Genomic DNA, 17,417 nt, shown 5'->3' on the forward strand with positions numbered 1-17,417 from the left:
CAGCTCTATTGTATTACTTTAATCCATCCATACATTTTATCCTGCTTATTCCCTTTAGGGTCACAGGGGCGCTGGTGCCTATCTCAGCTACAATCGGGCAGAAGGCGGTGTATACCCTGGACAAGTTGCCACCTCATCACAGGGCCCACACAGATACAGACAACACTCACATTCACACACTAGGGCCAATTTAGTGTTGCCAATCAACCTATCCCCAGGTGAATGTCTTTGGAGGTGGGAGGAAGCCAGAGTACCCGGAGGGAACCCACGCATTCACGGGAAGAACGTGCAAACTCCTCACAGAAAGATCCCGAGCCCGGGATTGAACCCAGGACTACTCAGGACCTTCGTATTGTGAGACGCACTAACCCCTCTTACACCGTGAAGCCCGTATTACTTTAATGATATGAAAATAAATTCAACTTCATTTTTCTTAAAATTATCTTATTTTTCTTTTTAGTATAGTTCAGACATTTTTTTCTAGCTATATGTACTGAAACTACCATACATTTTGTGTAATTATTTCTTCAAATACAACTTTGTTCTCATAATTACACTTTGACCATTAAATAAAACTTTTTATTTAAAAATATTGCCATATTGCACTGAGTAGCCTGGACACCGCTACTTCCCCCAACGCAATTCTTAGGCCATATTTAATCTCTAAGAAGCCACAATGATCCCATGACCACCTTTGTCATACATCAAAGGAGTATTTAACATGTTGATCTCGTAAAATTGTATGAATTTCGTTAAAATACCGACTTGTCATTGATTACCCCAAACTGCATTTTCCAGTGTACTGCGGTTGGCTCCCCCTGCTGGCCGCAGCGAGACACTACACCCGTGACGCTGTGTGAAGACTGCTGCAGCGCGTGGCTGCGACGTTTTTTTGGAGTGTTTGTTTCCCCGCCGACAGTAAAGACATCATGGAGACCAAACCTGTTATCACCTGCCTTAAAACCCTCCTCATCGTCTATTCCTTCGTCTTCTGGGTGAGTGAACGACCGCCGATGCGCGATGTAAGGTGATGCTGTTGATGGCGGCGTTGCGTTTTAATGGAGGTGGTGATGGCGAAGAGGGCGGCCAGGAAAGCAGCATCAGCGGTTGTTTGGATGAGAACATTTGCGACCGTCGTCTTCTCCATGGAGGCAGGTCCACGTTCGCGGGGAGGCTCGCCGTCATTTGGGCGTCAAGTGGGGCTCTGTTCACACGACCCTAACGGTAAACAGACGTCATCACCGCAACTGCTCTAGTCAACACATGACGTCGGTAATGGACAAGGCCTCAACCGGATGTTTGCATCGTTACGTAGTTAGGCCATATATTCATATTTGACATCATGTTAGGCCATATATTCATATTTGACATCATGTTAGGCCATATATTCACATTTCACACCATTCGAACATATATGTAGCGTGGATGCTTTGACCTGTGTTACCATGGATACATGTATGACGCTGTAAGAAGCACGTGACTATATATAATGCATCATTCATGTTTGACACATTTGTGAACTATTAAGTTGCATGATTCATGTATGATGAATTCATGTAGGAAGTGTGTGTATGTATATATTTGTACACTTATTTGTGTGTGTATATATACATATATATGTATATATATATATATATATATATATATATATATATATATATATATATATATATATGTATATATATATATATATATATATATATATATGTATATATATACTTACAGAGGGGCAAAAAAGTATTTAGTCAGCCACCAATTGTGCAAGTTCTCCCACTTAAAATGATGACAGAGGTCTGTAATTTTCATCATAGGTACTGTACTCCTTAACTGAGAGACAGAATGTGAAAAAAAAAAATCCAGGAATTCACATCATAGGTATTTTAAATATTTTTTTTGTAAATTATGGTGGAAAATAAGTATCGGTCAACCATTCAAAACTCTCACTGATGGAAGGAGGTCTGGGTTCAAAATCTCACGATACATGGCTCCATTCATTCTGTCCTTAACATGAATCAGTCGTCCTGTACCCTTAGCAGAAAAACAGCCCCAAAGCATGATGTTTCCACCCCCATGCTTCACAGTAGGTGTGGTGTTCTTGGGATGCAACTCAGTATTCTTCTTCCTCCAAACACAACGAGTTGAGTTTATACCAAAAAGTTAAATTTTGGTTTTATCTCACCACATGAAATTCTCCCAATCCTCTGCTGTATCATCCATGTGTCCATGTTGGTGTAAACTCAACTCGTCGTGTTAATGCTCTGCTGTATCATCCATGTATCCATTTTGGTGTAAACTCAACTCGTGTTTGGAGGAAGAAGAATACTGAGTTGCACCCCAAGAACACCACACCTACTGTGAAGCATGGGGGTGGAAACATCATGTTTTGGGGCTGTTTTTCTGCTAAGGGGACAGGACGATTGATCCGTGTTAAGGAAAGAATGAATGGGGCCATGTATCGTGAGATTTTGAGCCAAAACATCCTTCCATCAGTGAGAGCTTCGAATGGTTGACCGAATACTTATTTTCCACCATAATTTACAAATTATTAAAAATTCCTACAATGTGAATTCCTGGATTTTTTTCACATTCTGTTTCTCACAGTTGAAGTGTACCTATGATGAAAATTACAGACCTCTGTCATCATTTTAAGTGGGAGAACTTGCACAATCGGTGGCTGACTAAATACTTTTTTGCCCCACTGTATGTAAATATATATATATATATATATACATACATACATACATTTAGCCCTGCGATGACGTGGCGACATGGCCGCCCGATTGTAGCTGAAATATAGGCACCACTGCCCCCCGCGACCCTAAAGAGAATAAGCGGTAGAAAATGGATGGATCGATATACATACATTTATATATACACATTTATATTTATATATATATATATATTTATATATACACATTTCCATATATGCATTTATATACATATATACTTTTATATACATATGCATGTATTTATATTCATGTATATACATATACATTTATGTATGTTTATACAAATATATATTTATATGTATATGTGTATATATATGTATATATGTGTGTGTATGTATATGTATGTGTGTATATACTAGTGGTGTAACGGTACACAAAAATTCGGTTCGGTACGTACCTCGGTTTAGAGGTCACGGTTCGATTCATTTTCGGTACAGTAAGAAAACAACAACATATACATTTTTGGGTTATTTAATTCCCAAATTTGTAAAAAATGGCTTTATCCTTTTAACATTCCATCCATTTTCTACCGCTTGTCCCTTACGGGGTCGCGGGGGGCGCTGGCGCCTATCTCAGCTTCAATCGGGCGGAAGGTGGGGTACACCCTGGACAAGTCGCCACCTCATCGCATTGGGAATACTATATTAGTTCTGCACACGTTAATCCACATTAAACTGCCTCAAGTTGTTGCTTTGATGAAATTAAATGACACATCTATTCTTCTAGATATAAAAAGTGCAACATTAAACAGTTTCAAGTCAACTCATTATGCTTGATTTATTATATCATTGGGGAAGCACGTAGTTGATTTTTATTATGTAAATGTTATATTTGTATGAACGTGATAACAGGGACCCTGCCATTCAAAACCAGGCTGCTACATTACTTATGATTAATGTAACTATTGCTGAAAAAATTGTACAATAGCAATAGGAGAGACTATACATCCCTGAACACCATGGAGTTCATATAGGCTTTATGATGCACTTACATTATTATATCAACTATCAGAGACAGAAACTCTTCATTTAATATAATGTCCTTTTTTGATGCTTCAACACACCTCAATCAACACTGTCCGTAACACACACACACACACACACACACACACACACACACACACACACACACAAGCACAGAAAAATGAGCTAATGTTACGCTAAAAGCTAACTAGCCATCACCTAAAGCCAGGACTGCGAGTGAGCTGAGCTGCAGTTTGTTTCTAGAAGGTCAACGGGCTCATAGTGATGTTTAGAAAGTAGTTCACTTGGAAGTGTTTCGTATAATTTGGGGAGAGTCCGTTGCTCCTCTGCTAAAGACCTATCTGCTCGACGCTGAAGCGCTGACGACATGCGCTCTGAATACGCACTGCTCATTGGTTTGTTACCGCTACGGTTGTAACCAATCAGATGGTTGTGTGGGTGGGACAATGCAGGGTGCTGTGTACAGACAGAGACGGATGCAGAACGGAGCGGAGCAGCTTGTTAAGACTTTAGCATAGGCGGCTACTTCATATGTTCGTGTGGAACTCGTTCGATACTCCTCCGAACCGGAACCCCCGTAACGAAACGGTTCAATACAAATACACTTACCGTTAAACCCCTAGTATATACATATATATATATATATATATATATATATACATATATATATATATGTATATGTATATATAAATGTATGTGTATATTTGTATGTATATATTTATATGTGTGTGTATATACAGTGGGGCAAAAAAGTATTTAGTCAGCCACCGATTGTGCAAGTTCTCCCACTTAAAATGATGACAGTGGTCTGTAATCTTTTATCGTAGTTACACTTCAACTGTGAGGGACAGAATGTGAAATAAAAAATCCAGGAATTCACGTTGTAGGAATTTTAAATAAATTATATGTAAATTATGGTGGAAAATAAGTATTTGGTCACTTCAAACAAGGAAGTTCTCTGGCTCTCACAGACCTGTAACTTTTTCTTTAAGAAGATCTTCGGTCCTCCACTTGTTACCTGTATTAATGGAACCTGTTTGAACTCGTTATCTGTATAAAAGACACCCGTCCACAGCCTCAAACAGTCAGACTCCAAACTCCACTATGGCCAAGACGAAAGCTGTCGAAGGACACCAGGAAAATAATTGTAGACCTGCACCAGATTGGGAAGATTGGATTCCAGACTTTAGATGAGCAAGGACAACCACAGTACTTTAAAATGTAAGCGGTCATAGTTTGGCTTGACAAGAGACGTGTCCCTAGCATCACCAAGACCCCACAACCTTTTTAGATTTAGTTGGCATTAGCCCTCTGAGACGTCCACGGCTTCGGGTTTCGCGTGCGTGGAGATCTCTCTGTCAGTGGCTCGTTTTTCTGACCCCGGGAGTGTCGGAGTGCTTTGAGGCCTCTTCACTAGGCCTCGCTTTTCACTGTCATCAGCTTGCCGAGGCAAATAATCTCCCCGCTGCGAATAGTTGGTAGGTCGCCTCGCACAGACGGAGCAGGTGGTGTCCTCGCTATTGCATTTTGTCGTCACACCTTCTGCTTTCTTGATTTGGAAGACTGGAAAAGAAACAAAGAGACCTCATTTAAACTCTACACTCCGACCAGGATCGCTAGCATGGTGTGGAATTACACTGGGGGGGGGGTAGGGTTTTTTTTGGGGTCCCAGGCTGTTTGGAATTCAGAAACCGACAAGTTGAGAAGCCCTCTCGTATCCTCTTGGACTTGATTTCCCATCGGTCCTTCCAAAGAACTCTCCAACAAAGCAGTGTTGCAGCACAGCGCTGGGAAAGTAACCAAGTGAACAATTTATCTGCAATCATGTTGGCCATAAACAGCGAGTGCACCGTTGTTAAGAGAGAGAGGCACTCCTCTCGGGAAAAAAAACAAACACCATTAATTGACGAAACCAAAGATGGCGTTGCACTGAGAAAACACATTGACAGACTGCAGCGCTTCTTGTTAACCCGAGCTTTCACTTTCAAAAATAACATTCTAGATCAGTGGTTCTCAAACTTGTTTCACCAAGTACCACCTCAGAAAACACTTTGCTCTCCAAGTACCACCATAATGACCAATGGTAAAATACAGTAGCGTAGTAGGCCTAACTATCCATTGAAAACAAGACAGAAGTTTCAAGTATATTTGATATTTTAGGCCACTGTAACATTACACACTGTTTGAACAGTAATACTGTTTGAATATTTAATGATGTGATTCTTTGGCGTGCCTCTAGATCATAGGTCGGCAACCTTTACCACTCAAAGAGCCATTTTGACCCGTTTCACAAAATAAAGAAGATAATGGGAGCCGCAACCATTCTCGCTAATATCTGCTGATGGTCACCCAGATAACAATAATAAGAGCGTGCTATTAAGACCATTGCCTTTGACGCCTTCTACAACATGTACAAACAGCTTGCCAGCCCAGTAACATGTTGTACGTGGCTTCTGCTGATACACGTACACGACTGCAAGGCATATAGTCAACAGCCATACAGGTTACACTGAAGGTTGTGATATAAACAACTTTAACACTTTTACTAATATGCGCCACACTGTGAACCCACACCAAACAAGAATGCCAAACACATTTCCGGAGAACATCCTCACAGTAACACAACATAAACACAACATAACAATTACCCAGAATCCCATGCATCCATGACTCATCCAGGCTATATTATGCACCCCCGCATCCCCAACCCCGCCCACCTCAACCGACGCATGTGCTAGCGGGGTGTATAATATAGCCTGGAAGAGTCATGGATGCATGGGATTCTGGGTAATTGTTATTTTGCGTTTATGTTGTGTTACTGTGAGGATGTTCTCCCGAAATGTGTTTGTCATTCTTGTTTGGTGTGGGTTCACAGTGTGGCGCATATTAGTAAGAGTGTTAAAGTTGTTTGTATCACAATCTTCAGTGTAATCTGTATGGCTGTTGACTATATGCCTTGCAATCTCGTACGTGTGACGATAGAAGCGGCGAGATGCATGCGTCCGGCCAGCATGCAGATAGCATGGTGTAAAGGCAGGCGATGACATGTTGTATAGGACGTTAAAAGTAAAGCCATCATGGCACGCCCTCAATATTGTAGTCCGAGTGAAAATCGGAGAATGTTAATAACTCCAGGTGATGTCCGGGAGAGGCACCAAAATCTGGAAACCCCCGAAACAATCGGGGGGTCGGCGATTAAGCTGCTGAGCCATATGCAGCTGAGCCACATCAGAGTGGCCAAAGAGCCGCATGCGGCTCCGGAGCCGTGGGCTGCCGACCCCTGCTCTAGATGAAGCCTGCCTACCACTACCACTTGAGAATCACTGATCTAGGTGATAGACTGTTTTTGTCAGCCATAACATGTTTTTCCTCAATAGAAATACTTTGGACATTGCTGACTAAGACTAATGACTGCTGCTCTCCAGTTGAGGCCTATTTGTCGCTTAGGAAAAAACTAAACGGGTAGTAATTCATTACCTCAGGGGTGTCCAAACTTTTTCCACTGAGGGGCTGCGGAAAACATCAAATGATGCAGGGGCCATTTTTACAAGATGCTTTATTTGTCATTGCGCTTCAAAAGTACAACAGAATTAGTTTTTGGTCAACCCGTCCAAGAAAAAAACCATATGACTTAGCGGTTATAGAATAAAATAGAATAGAAAGTACTATATTGATCCCTGGGGGAATTATTATATTTTTTTCTTTTTTTTTTTTTTTTTTTTTTCTTTGTCATGAAAAAGGGAGGTTTTTGTCATGAAAATGGGAGTTTTTGGGGGTTGGTGCACTAATTGTAAGTGTATCTTGTTTTTTTTATATTGATTTAATAAAAATAAAAAAAAATTACCAATCGAGTCGCAGCTGGGGACCACTGGTTTAAACAATGCACGCCGAGGCCCCACGAATTGATTTACGTGGACCCCGACTTAAACAAGTTGAAAAACTTATTCAGGTGTTACCATTTAGTGGTCAATTGTACGGAATATGTACTGTACTGTGCAATCTACTAATAAAAGTTTCAATCAATCAAAAAAACCCAACACACAGCACGCTAGCAACGACTGGGCTATGATAGACTGACCACACCTCCTCTTTTCACGGGACATGTCCTCTTTGCGGAGCTGTCCAGGTGGAGTTTCTTAAATGCCTCGAATGTCCGGCATTTTAAGTTATGGTTGCGTTTATTTTCAATGTACGTTTAGGGTTAAAAATGTGTTTGAAAACAAAAAAAAATGTGGTGCACGGCAGCAACATTCGTGAGGGAGAGGCAGAGACAGAGAGAGCGAGAGAGTTATGATAATTGCGCATGCGTCGCCAGGTTCTGCTTTTTAGCCATAGATTCATCAGATTTTATTTTTAATTATCTATAGCAGGGGTGTCAAAAGTGTGCAACAGAGGCCATTTGCAGCACACAGCTAATATTTTAAAGGCCCACGGCATATTCTAAAAATACTATTAAAATAAACAAAAACATAAACAAAAGGGAAATAAAAAAGCTTAAAGGCTAAATATAATTTAGAAAAACTTGCAACGTTTACTAGTAAAACTAAGCTGTTTTTTTTCTTTCAAACTGTCATTGCTCAAAACATGATATTGAATCAAAATCAATGTTATTATGAATTACTGACCTATCCAAGTTTCTGATTACTTCACATCAAATATTTCACTAAGAAAAATATTTTTGTTGGAATATTTAGCAAATTTGTTAAATAAATAATCAAAAAATTTATATTTTGTTGTTTTCTTACTGTACCGAAAATGAACTGAACCCTGACCTCTCAACCGAGGTATGTACCGAACCGAAATTTTTGTGTACTGTTACACTCCTAATATATGCTATACACACACACATATATATATATATGTATATATATATATATATATATATATATATATATATATATATATATATATATATATATATATATAAATACAAACCCCGTTTCCATATGAGTTAGGAAATTGTGTTAGATGTAAATATAAATGGAATGCAATGATTTGCAAATCCTTTTTAACCCATATTCAATTGAATGCACTACAAAGACAAGATATTTGATGTTCAAACTCATAAACTTAATTTTTTTTTTTGCAAGTACTAATTATTAACTTAGAATTTCATGGCTGCAACACGTGCCAAAGTAGTTGGGAAAGGGCATGCACATGACTGTGTTACATCACCTTTTCTTTTAACAACACTCAATAAACGTTTGGGAACCGAGGAAACTAATTGTTGTTGGATGTAAATATAAACGGATTACAATGATTTGCAAATCATTTTCAACCCATATTCAATTGAATATGCTGAGAGGACAACATATTTGATGTTCAAACTGATACTTTTTTTTTTTTGCAAATAATCATTAACTTTAGAATTTGATGTCAGCAACACGTGACAAAGAAGTTGGAAAAGGTAGCAATAAATACTGATAAAGTTGAGGAGTGCTCATCAAACACTTATTTGGAACATCCCATAGGTGTGCAGGCTAATTGGGAACAGGTGGGTTCCATTATTGGGTATACAAACAGCTTCCCAAAAAATGCTCAGTCTTTCACAAGAAAGGATTGGGCGACGTACACCCCTTTGTCCACAACTGTGTGACCAAATACTCAAACCGTTTAAGAACAACGTTTCTCATAGTGCAATTGCAAGAAATTTAAGGATTTCAACATCTACGCTCCATAATATCATCTAAAGTTTCAGAGAATCTGGAGAAATCACTCCACGTAAGCAGCATGGCTGGAAACCAACATTGAATGACCGTGACCTTCGATCCCTCAGACGGCACTGTAGCAAAAACCAACATCAATCTCTAAAGGATATCACCACATGGGCTCAGGAACACTTCAGAAAACCACTGTCACTAAATACAGTGCATCACTACATCTGTAAGTGCAAGTTAAAGCTCTACTATACAAAACGTAAGCCATTTATTAACAACATCCAGAAACACCACCGGCTTCTCTGGGCCCAAGATCATCTAAGATGGACTGATGCAAAGTGGAAAAGTGTTCTGTGGTCTGACGAGTCCACATTTAAAATTGTTTTTGGAAATATTCGACATCGTGTCATTAAGACCAAAGGGAAAGCGAACCATCCAGACTGTTATCGACGCAAAGTTCAAAAGCCAGCATCTGTGATCGTATGGGGGTGCATTAGTGCCCAAAGCATGGGTAACTTACACATCTGTGAAGGCACCATTAATGCTGAAAGGTACATACAGGATTTGGAACAACTGCCATCTAAGCGCCGTCTTTTTCATGGACGCCCTGCTTATTTCAGCAAGACAATGCCAAGCCACATTTAGCACGTGTTACAACAGAGTGGCTTCATAAAAAAAGAGTGCGGGTACTTTCCTGGCCCGCCTGCATTCCAGACCTGTCTCCCATCGAAAATGTGTGGCGCATTATGAAGCGTAAAATATGACAGCAGAGACCCCGGACTGTTGAACGACTGAAGCTCTACATAAAACAAGAATGGGAAAGAATTCCACTTTCAAAGCTTCAACAATTAGTTTCCTCAGTTCCCAAACGTTTGAGTGTTGTTAAAAGAAAAGGTGATGTAACAGTGGTGAACATGCCCTTTCCCGACTACTTTGGCACGTGTTGCAGCCATGAAATTCCAAGTTAATTATTATTTGCAAAAAAAATAAAGTTTATGAGTTTGAACATTAAATATCTTGACTTTGTAGTGCATTCAACTGAATATGGGTTGAAAAGGATTTGCAAATCATTGTATTCCGACGGCGTGGCGCAGTGGGGAGAGTGGCCGTGCGCAACCCGAGCGTCCCTGGTTCAATTCCCACCTAGTACCAACCTCGTCACGTCCGTTGTGTCCTGAGCAAGACACTTCACCCTTGCTCCTGATGGGTACTGGTTGGCGCCTTGCATGGCAGCTCACTCCATCAGTGTGTGAATGTGTGTGTGAATGGGTAAATGTGGAAGTAGTGTCAAAGCGCTTTGAGTACCTTGAAGGTAGAAAAGCGCTATACAAGTACAACCCATTTATTTATTTATTTATATTTACATCTAACCCAATTTCCCAACTCATACGGAAATGGGATTTGTATATGTATATATAGATAGATATACTATTTTAGAATTGTTATTGCTGACATTAGTTGCGCCAAGCTGGGTATTTTATTTTTTAGTAGTCGAGATGATTTAATCTTCAGTATTAGTTCAGTTCCTAAACAACAAGTACTATCCAGACGGCCGCTGCTGCAGTTCGCTCCGTCTTTGTCTTTTGTCTTTGTTATATATATAATATATATTATATATTATTTATTATTATTATTATTGTCTATTGTCAGCAAACTGTGGTGCTGAATATCCCCCAGGGATCAATAAAGTACTTTCTATTCTATTCTATATCTTCTTCCTGTCTTTCATTAATTTTGATGTGGATGATACTGTTGAATTTTCCTCAAGTTGCTTCTTGGCGATGCCAGCGTTGCATTTTGCCAGCTGCTCATCGATGTCGACGTTGGTTCCTTTCAGCTCGACCCCCTGCTTCAGCGATACCACCTTGCCTTTTTTTTTTTTTTAGTAAACTTAATGATGATGACAGGTATTATTGGAACGCATGTGTCGATGTTGTTGACATTCACGACCACTAGTCTCCCTTTGATTGCAGAAACTTGTCCACCTGTTACTCCGTTGACGCATCCTCCTCTGTTATCAGCTGCTCTGCAATTAGACCTGACAGCCAGTCACAATCACATTGTTCATGCGGACTCTTGTACTTCCTGCATCTGACACATCATTTGAGATATAATGTGGGGGAGACACAAATGGCTTGGCAACAGGGGCGTGGGTGTTAAGAAGTATGTTTTGGAGTGTTCATTTTTATCTACAAAATTAACAGATTGAAGCAAAAAAATCATGATTTGGTTTGTTTGCGTTGTATGTCCTGTCCGGGGATAACTATCAGGGATGGGAATTTTCCGCGGAATTCCGCCGATTTTGGCGACACCAGGGTGGTTTTTGTCTCTGCGTTAGAGATGCGCGGATAGTAGGGGTGTTGCGTACGGTACGTGTATTTGTATTGAACCGTTTCGGTACGGGGGTTTCGGTCCGAAGGTGAACCGAACGTCACGGAGATATAGGTAGCGCACCGCACGTTGTATAAACAATGCACCATGAATTGATTTACGTGGACCCCGACTTAAACAAGTTGAAAAACCTATTCGGGTGTTACCATTTAGTGGTCAATTGTACGGAATATGTACTGTACTGTGCAATCTACTAATAAAAGTTTCAATCAATCAAAAAAACTAACAACACACGGCATGCTAGCAGCGATCAAGGTATGATAGACTGACCACACCTCCTCTTCTCACGGGATATGTCCTCTTTGCGGAGCTGTCCAGGTGGAGTTTCTTAAATGCCTCGAATGTCCGGCATTTTAAGTTAAAGGTTGCGTGTATTTTCAATGTACGTTCAGGGTTAAGAAGGGGTTAAAAACCACAAAAAAAATGCTGCACGGAAGCAGCATTCGTGAGGGAGAGGCAGAGACAGAGAGAGCGAGAGAGTTATGATAAACGCGCATGCGTCGCCAGGCTCTGCTTTTTACCCATAGATTTATCAGATTTTATTTTTTATTATCTATAGCAGGGGTGTCAAAAGTGTGCCCCAGAGGCCATTTGCGGCCCACAGCTAATGTTTTAAAGGCCCACGACACATTCTAAAAATACTATCAAAATAAACACACACATAAACAAAAGTGAAATAAAAAAGCTTAACTCCTCTCTGAGCTGCTACCTTACCGTGGTAGAGGAGTTTGCGTGTCCCAATGATCGTAGGAGCTATGTTGTCTGGGGGCTTTCATGCCCCCTGGTAGGGTCTCCCAAGACAAACAGGTCCTAGGTGAGTGATCAGACAAAGAGCAGCTCAAAGACTTCTATGGAATTACAACAAAATGAACTCAGATTTCCGTCGCCCGGACGCGGGTCACCGGGGCCCCGCTCTGGAGCCAGGCCCGGAGTTGGGGCACGATGGCGAGCGCCTGGTGGCCGGGCCTGTCCCCATGGGGCCCGGCCGGGCACAGCCCGAAGAGGCAACGTGGGTCATCCCTCCAATGGGCTCACCACTCATAGGAGGGGCCATAGAGGTTGGGTGCATTGTGAGCTGGGCAGCAGCCGAAGGCAGGGCACTTGGCGGTCCGATCCTCGGCTACAGAAGCTAGCTCTTGGGACGTGGAACGTCACCTCACTGGGGGGAAAGGAGCCTGAGCTAGTCCGCGAGGTAGAGATGTTCCGGCTGGATATGGTCGGACTCACCTCGACGCACAGCAAGGGCTCTGGAACCAGTTCTCTCTAGAGGGACTGGACCCTCTTCCACTCTGGCGTTCCCGGCAGTGAGAGGCGACGTGCTGGGGTGGCAATTCTCGTTGCCCCCCGGCTCAAAGCCTGCACGTTTGAGTTCAACCCAGTGGACGAGAGGGTAGCTTCCCTTCGCCTTCGGGTGGGGGGACGGGTCCTGACTGTTGTTTGTGCTTACGCACCAAACAGCAGTTCAGAATACCCACCCTTTTTGGGTACACTCGAGGGAGTACTGGAAAGTGCTCCCCCGAGTGATTCCCTTGTCCTACTGGAGGACTTCAACGCTCATGTTGGCAACGACAGTGAAACCTGGAGAGGCGTGATTGGGAAGAATGGTCGCTCGAATCTAAACCCGAGTGGTGTTTTGTTATTGGACTTTTGTGCTCGTCACAGACTGTCCATAACAAACACCATGTTCAAACATAAGGGTGTCCATATGTGCACTTGGCACCAGGACACCCTAGGCCGCAGTTCCATGATCGACTTTGTAGTTGTGTCATCGGATTTGCGGCCTTATGTTTTGGACACTAGGGTGAAGAGAGGGGCGGAGCTTTCTACCGATCACCACCTGGTGGTGAGTTGGCTGCGATGGTGGGGGAGGATGCCGGACAGACCTGGCAGGCCCAAACGCATTGTGAGGTTCTGCTGGGAACGTCTGGCAGAGTCTCCTGTCAGAGAGAGTTTCAATTCACACCTCCGGGAGAACTTTGAACATGTCACGAGGTTGGTGCGGGACATTGAGTCCGAGTGGACCATGTTCCGAACCTCTATTGTTGAGGCGGCTGATTGGAGCTGTGGCCGCAAGGTTGTTGGTGCCTGTCGTGGCGGTAATCCCAAAACCCGTTGGTGGACACCAGCAGTGAGGGATGCCGTCAAGCTGAAGAAGGAGTCCTATCGGGTTCTTTTGGCTCATAGGACTCCGGAGGCAGTGGACAGGTACCGACGGGCCAAGCGTTGTGCAGCTTTAGTGGTCGCGGAGGCATAAACTCGGACATGGGAAGAGTTCGGGGAAGCCATGGAAAACGACTTCCGGAGAGGCTTCGAAGCGATTCTGGACAACCATACGCCGCCTCAGGAAGGGGAAGCGTGCACTATCAACACCGTGTATGGTGCGGATGGTGTTCTGCTGACTTCGACTGCGGATGTTGTGGATCGGTCGGAAGCAATACTTCGAAGACCTCCTCAATCCCACCACCACGTCTTCCTTTGAGGAAGCGGTGCCTGGGGAATCTGTGGTGGACTCTCCTATTTCTGGGGCTGATGTCGCTGAGGTAGTTAAAAAGCTCCTCGGCGGCAAGGCCCCGGGGGTGGATGAGATCCGCCCGGAGTTCCTTAAGGGTCTGGATGCTAGGGGCTGTCTTGGTTGACAAAACTCTGCAGCATCGCGTGGACATCGGGGGCGGTACCTCTGGATTGGCAGACCGGGGTGGTGGTCCCTCTCTTTAAGAAGGGGGACCGGAGGGTGTGTTCCAACTATCGTGGGATCACACTCCTCAGCCTTCCCGGTAAGGTTTATTCAGGTGTACTGGAGAGGAGGCTTCGCCGGGTAGTCGAACTTCGGATTCAGGAGGAACAGTGTGGTTTTCGTCCTGGTCGTGGAACTGTGGACCAGCTCTATACTCTCGGCAGGGTTTTCGAGGGTGCATGGGAGTTTGCCCAACCAGTCTACATGTGCTTTGTGGACTTGGAGAAGGCATTCGACCGTGTCCCTTGGGAAGTCCTGTGGGGAGTGCTCAGAGAGTATGGGGTACCGGACTGTCTTATTGTGGCAGTCCGCTCCCTGTATGATCAGTGTCAGAACTTGGTCCGCATTGCTGGCAGTAAGTCGGACACGTTTCCAGTGAGGGTTGGACTCCGCCAAGGCTGTCCTTTGTCACGGATTCTGTTCATAACTTTTATGGACAGAATTTCTAGGCGCAGCCAAAGGCGTTGAGGGGATCCGGTTTGGTGGCCACGGGATTAGGTCTCTGATTTTTGCAGATGATGTAGTCCTGATGGCTTCATCTGGCCGGGATCTTCAGCCCTCACTGGATCGGTTCGCAGCCGAGTGTGAAGCAACCGGAATGAGAATCAGCACCTCCAAGTCCGAGTCCATGGTTCTCGCCCGGAAAAGGGTGGAGTGCCATCTCCGGGTTGGGGAGTAGACTCTGCCCCAAGTGGAGGAGTTCAAGTACCTAGGAGACTTGTTTTCAAGTGGGGGAAGAGCGGATCGTGAGATCGACAGGCGGATCGGTGCGGCGTCTTCAGTAATGCGGACGTTGTATCGATCCGTTGTGGTGAAGAAGGAGCTGAGCCGGAAGGCAAAGCTCTCAATTTACCGGTCGATCTACGTTCCCATCCTCACCTATGGTCATGAGCTTTGGGTCATGACCGAAAGGATAAGATCACGGGTACAAGCGGCCGAAATGAGTTTCCTCCGCCGGGTGGCGGGGCTCTCCCTTAGAGATAGGGTGAGAAGCTCTGCCATCCGGGAGGAGCTCAACGTAAAGCCGCTGCTCCTCCACATCGAGAGGAGCCAGATGAGGTGGTTCGGGCATCTGGTCAGGATGCCACCCGAACGCCTCCCTAGGGAGGTGTTTAGGGCACGTCCAGCTGGTAGGAGGCCACGGGGAAGACCCAGGACACGTTGGGAAGACTATGTCTCTCGGCTGGCCTGGGAACGCCTCGGGATCCCCCGGGAAGAGCTAGACGAAGTGGCTGGAGATAGGGAAGTCTGGGCTTCCCTGCTTAGGCTGTTGCCCCCGCGACCCGACCCCGGATAAGCGGAAGATGATGGATGGATGGATGGAAAGGCAAAATCTAATTTAGAAAAAGTTGCAACGTTACTGCAACGTTACCATGAATTGATTAACGTGGACCCCGACTTAAACAAGTTGAAAAACTTATTCGGGTGTTACCATTTAGTGGTCAATTGTACGGAATATGTACTGAACTGTGCAATCTACTGATAAAAGTATCAATCAATCAATCAATGACTAATAAAACAAAGCTGTTTTTTTTTCTTTCAAACTGTCATTGCTCACAACATAATATTGAATCAAAATCAATGTTATTATTAATTTATATTCCTATTCAAGTTTCCGATTACTTCACATCAAATATTCCACTAAGAAAAATGTTTTTGGTGGAAGATTTAACAAATTTGTTAAATAAATAATCAAAAAATGTATATTTTGTTGTTTTCTTACTGTACCGAAAATGAACCGAACCGTGACCTCTGAACCGAGGTACGTACCGAACCGAAATTTTTGTGTACCGTCACACCCCTAGCAGATAGGCAATTATATCATCCGCAACTACATCACTAAAGTCGCCATCCACCCGCACCAACATTTTATCAAAGCCACAACCGCCCGCCACCCGCCCGTTTTTATATATCTAATATAGACGATGCAAGACATTAGTGAGGTTAGAAAGTGTAACTCCCTCCAAATAGCACAGACACAATGGCTTTCTTGAACTGATTTATTTGAAGGCTTCCTTTCCCTTCAAATTCAACGTGAAAACTGTAATAAATAAAGCACGTTACAAACGTAAAAATAATAACATGCACAGCATGTGGATCAATCATTTTACCAAGTAAAATACCAACAAATGACAAACAAATACCTCGTTGGCCGTACCCGGAAGTAGCTTCCTTACATCCGTCGACAGACCAAACGAGGCACTTCAAAATAAAAGTATGCCCACATACTGTTTCAAAGAGTGCTGCTTGTTTTTCGTATGTGGGTAACAACATTTAACTATTTATAAATGGTTGATTTATACAGGCTAGTAAGGTAAAGTGTTGTACCTGACAAGTTTGGGCTACCTTGCTTCTGCAGCCTTCATCAGAGGTGTCACGTGATGTTAGCGTGACGTGTTATATGGATTGTACCATCAAGAGTTGTCAGGTACAACACTTTACCTACTAGCCTATATAAATCAACCATTTATAAATACACATCAGTAGGCTAAATGAACCTCTTCAACATAACATTTAACTATGTATATATATTTCCGAATGGTTCAACCGCCACCCGCCCGAATCTATTTAAAATCTATTTTTTCGTCATGTCACCCTCCCGACCCGCGTCCGCGGATGAGACCGCAAACCGCACATCTTTACTCTGCGTTGACCTAGTTATCAATACAAGGCAAAGAATTCCAAATAATTCAAAAGTGTGCAAGAATTTGATATATGTGTAAACTTGTATACATTAATTTCATCACATAATAAATTTTTTTGAAAATATTTGCTAATAAATGTGAAAATTTGTTAAGGAGAATATTGTTAGATTTTGACTCAAAATAGCAGGAAATATATCCTAAGCTAACATAGATTTCAAAATTTTTATGGGGGAGCATGCCCCCAGACCCCCCCTAGCAGGCAAGTGCACTAGGTGCGG

The 17,417-nt window shown here is 43.0% G+C and overlaps 1 protein-coding gene across 1 annotated transcript in view; it reads left to right on the plus strand.

Annotated features, from left to right (window-relative positions):
• Window positions 1–17,417, plus strand: part of tspan7b (tetraspanin 7b) — a 68,456-nt gene that overhangs the window by 15,894 nt on the left and 35,145 nt on the right. The window contains exon 2 of the mRNA XM_061879821.1: window positions 799–995. Within this exon, the coding sequence (XP_061735805.1) occupies window positions 930–995 (66 nt within the window). The 5' untranslated portion in view covers window positions 799–929. The remainder of the gene's footprint in view (window positions 1–798; window positions 996–17,417) is intronic.

The sequence above is a fragment of the Nerophis ophidion genome, linkage group LG19 (genome assembly GCF_033978795.1).
Source record: "Nerophis ophidion isolate RoL-2023_Sa linkage group LG19, RoL_Noph_v1.0, whole genome shotgun sequence".
Taxonomy (NCBI): domain Eukaryota; kingdom Metazoa; phylum Chordata; class Actinopteri; order Syngnathiformes; family Syngnathidae; genus Nerophis; species Nerophis ophidion.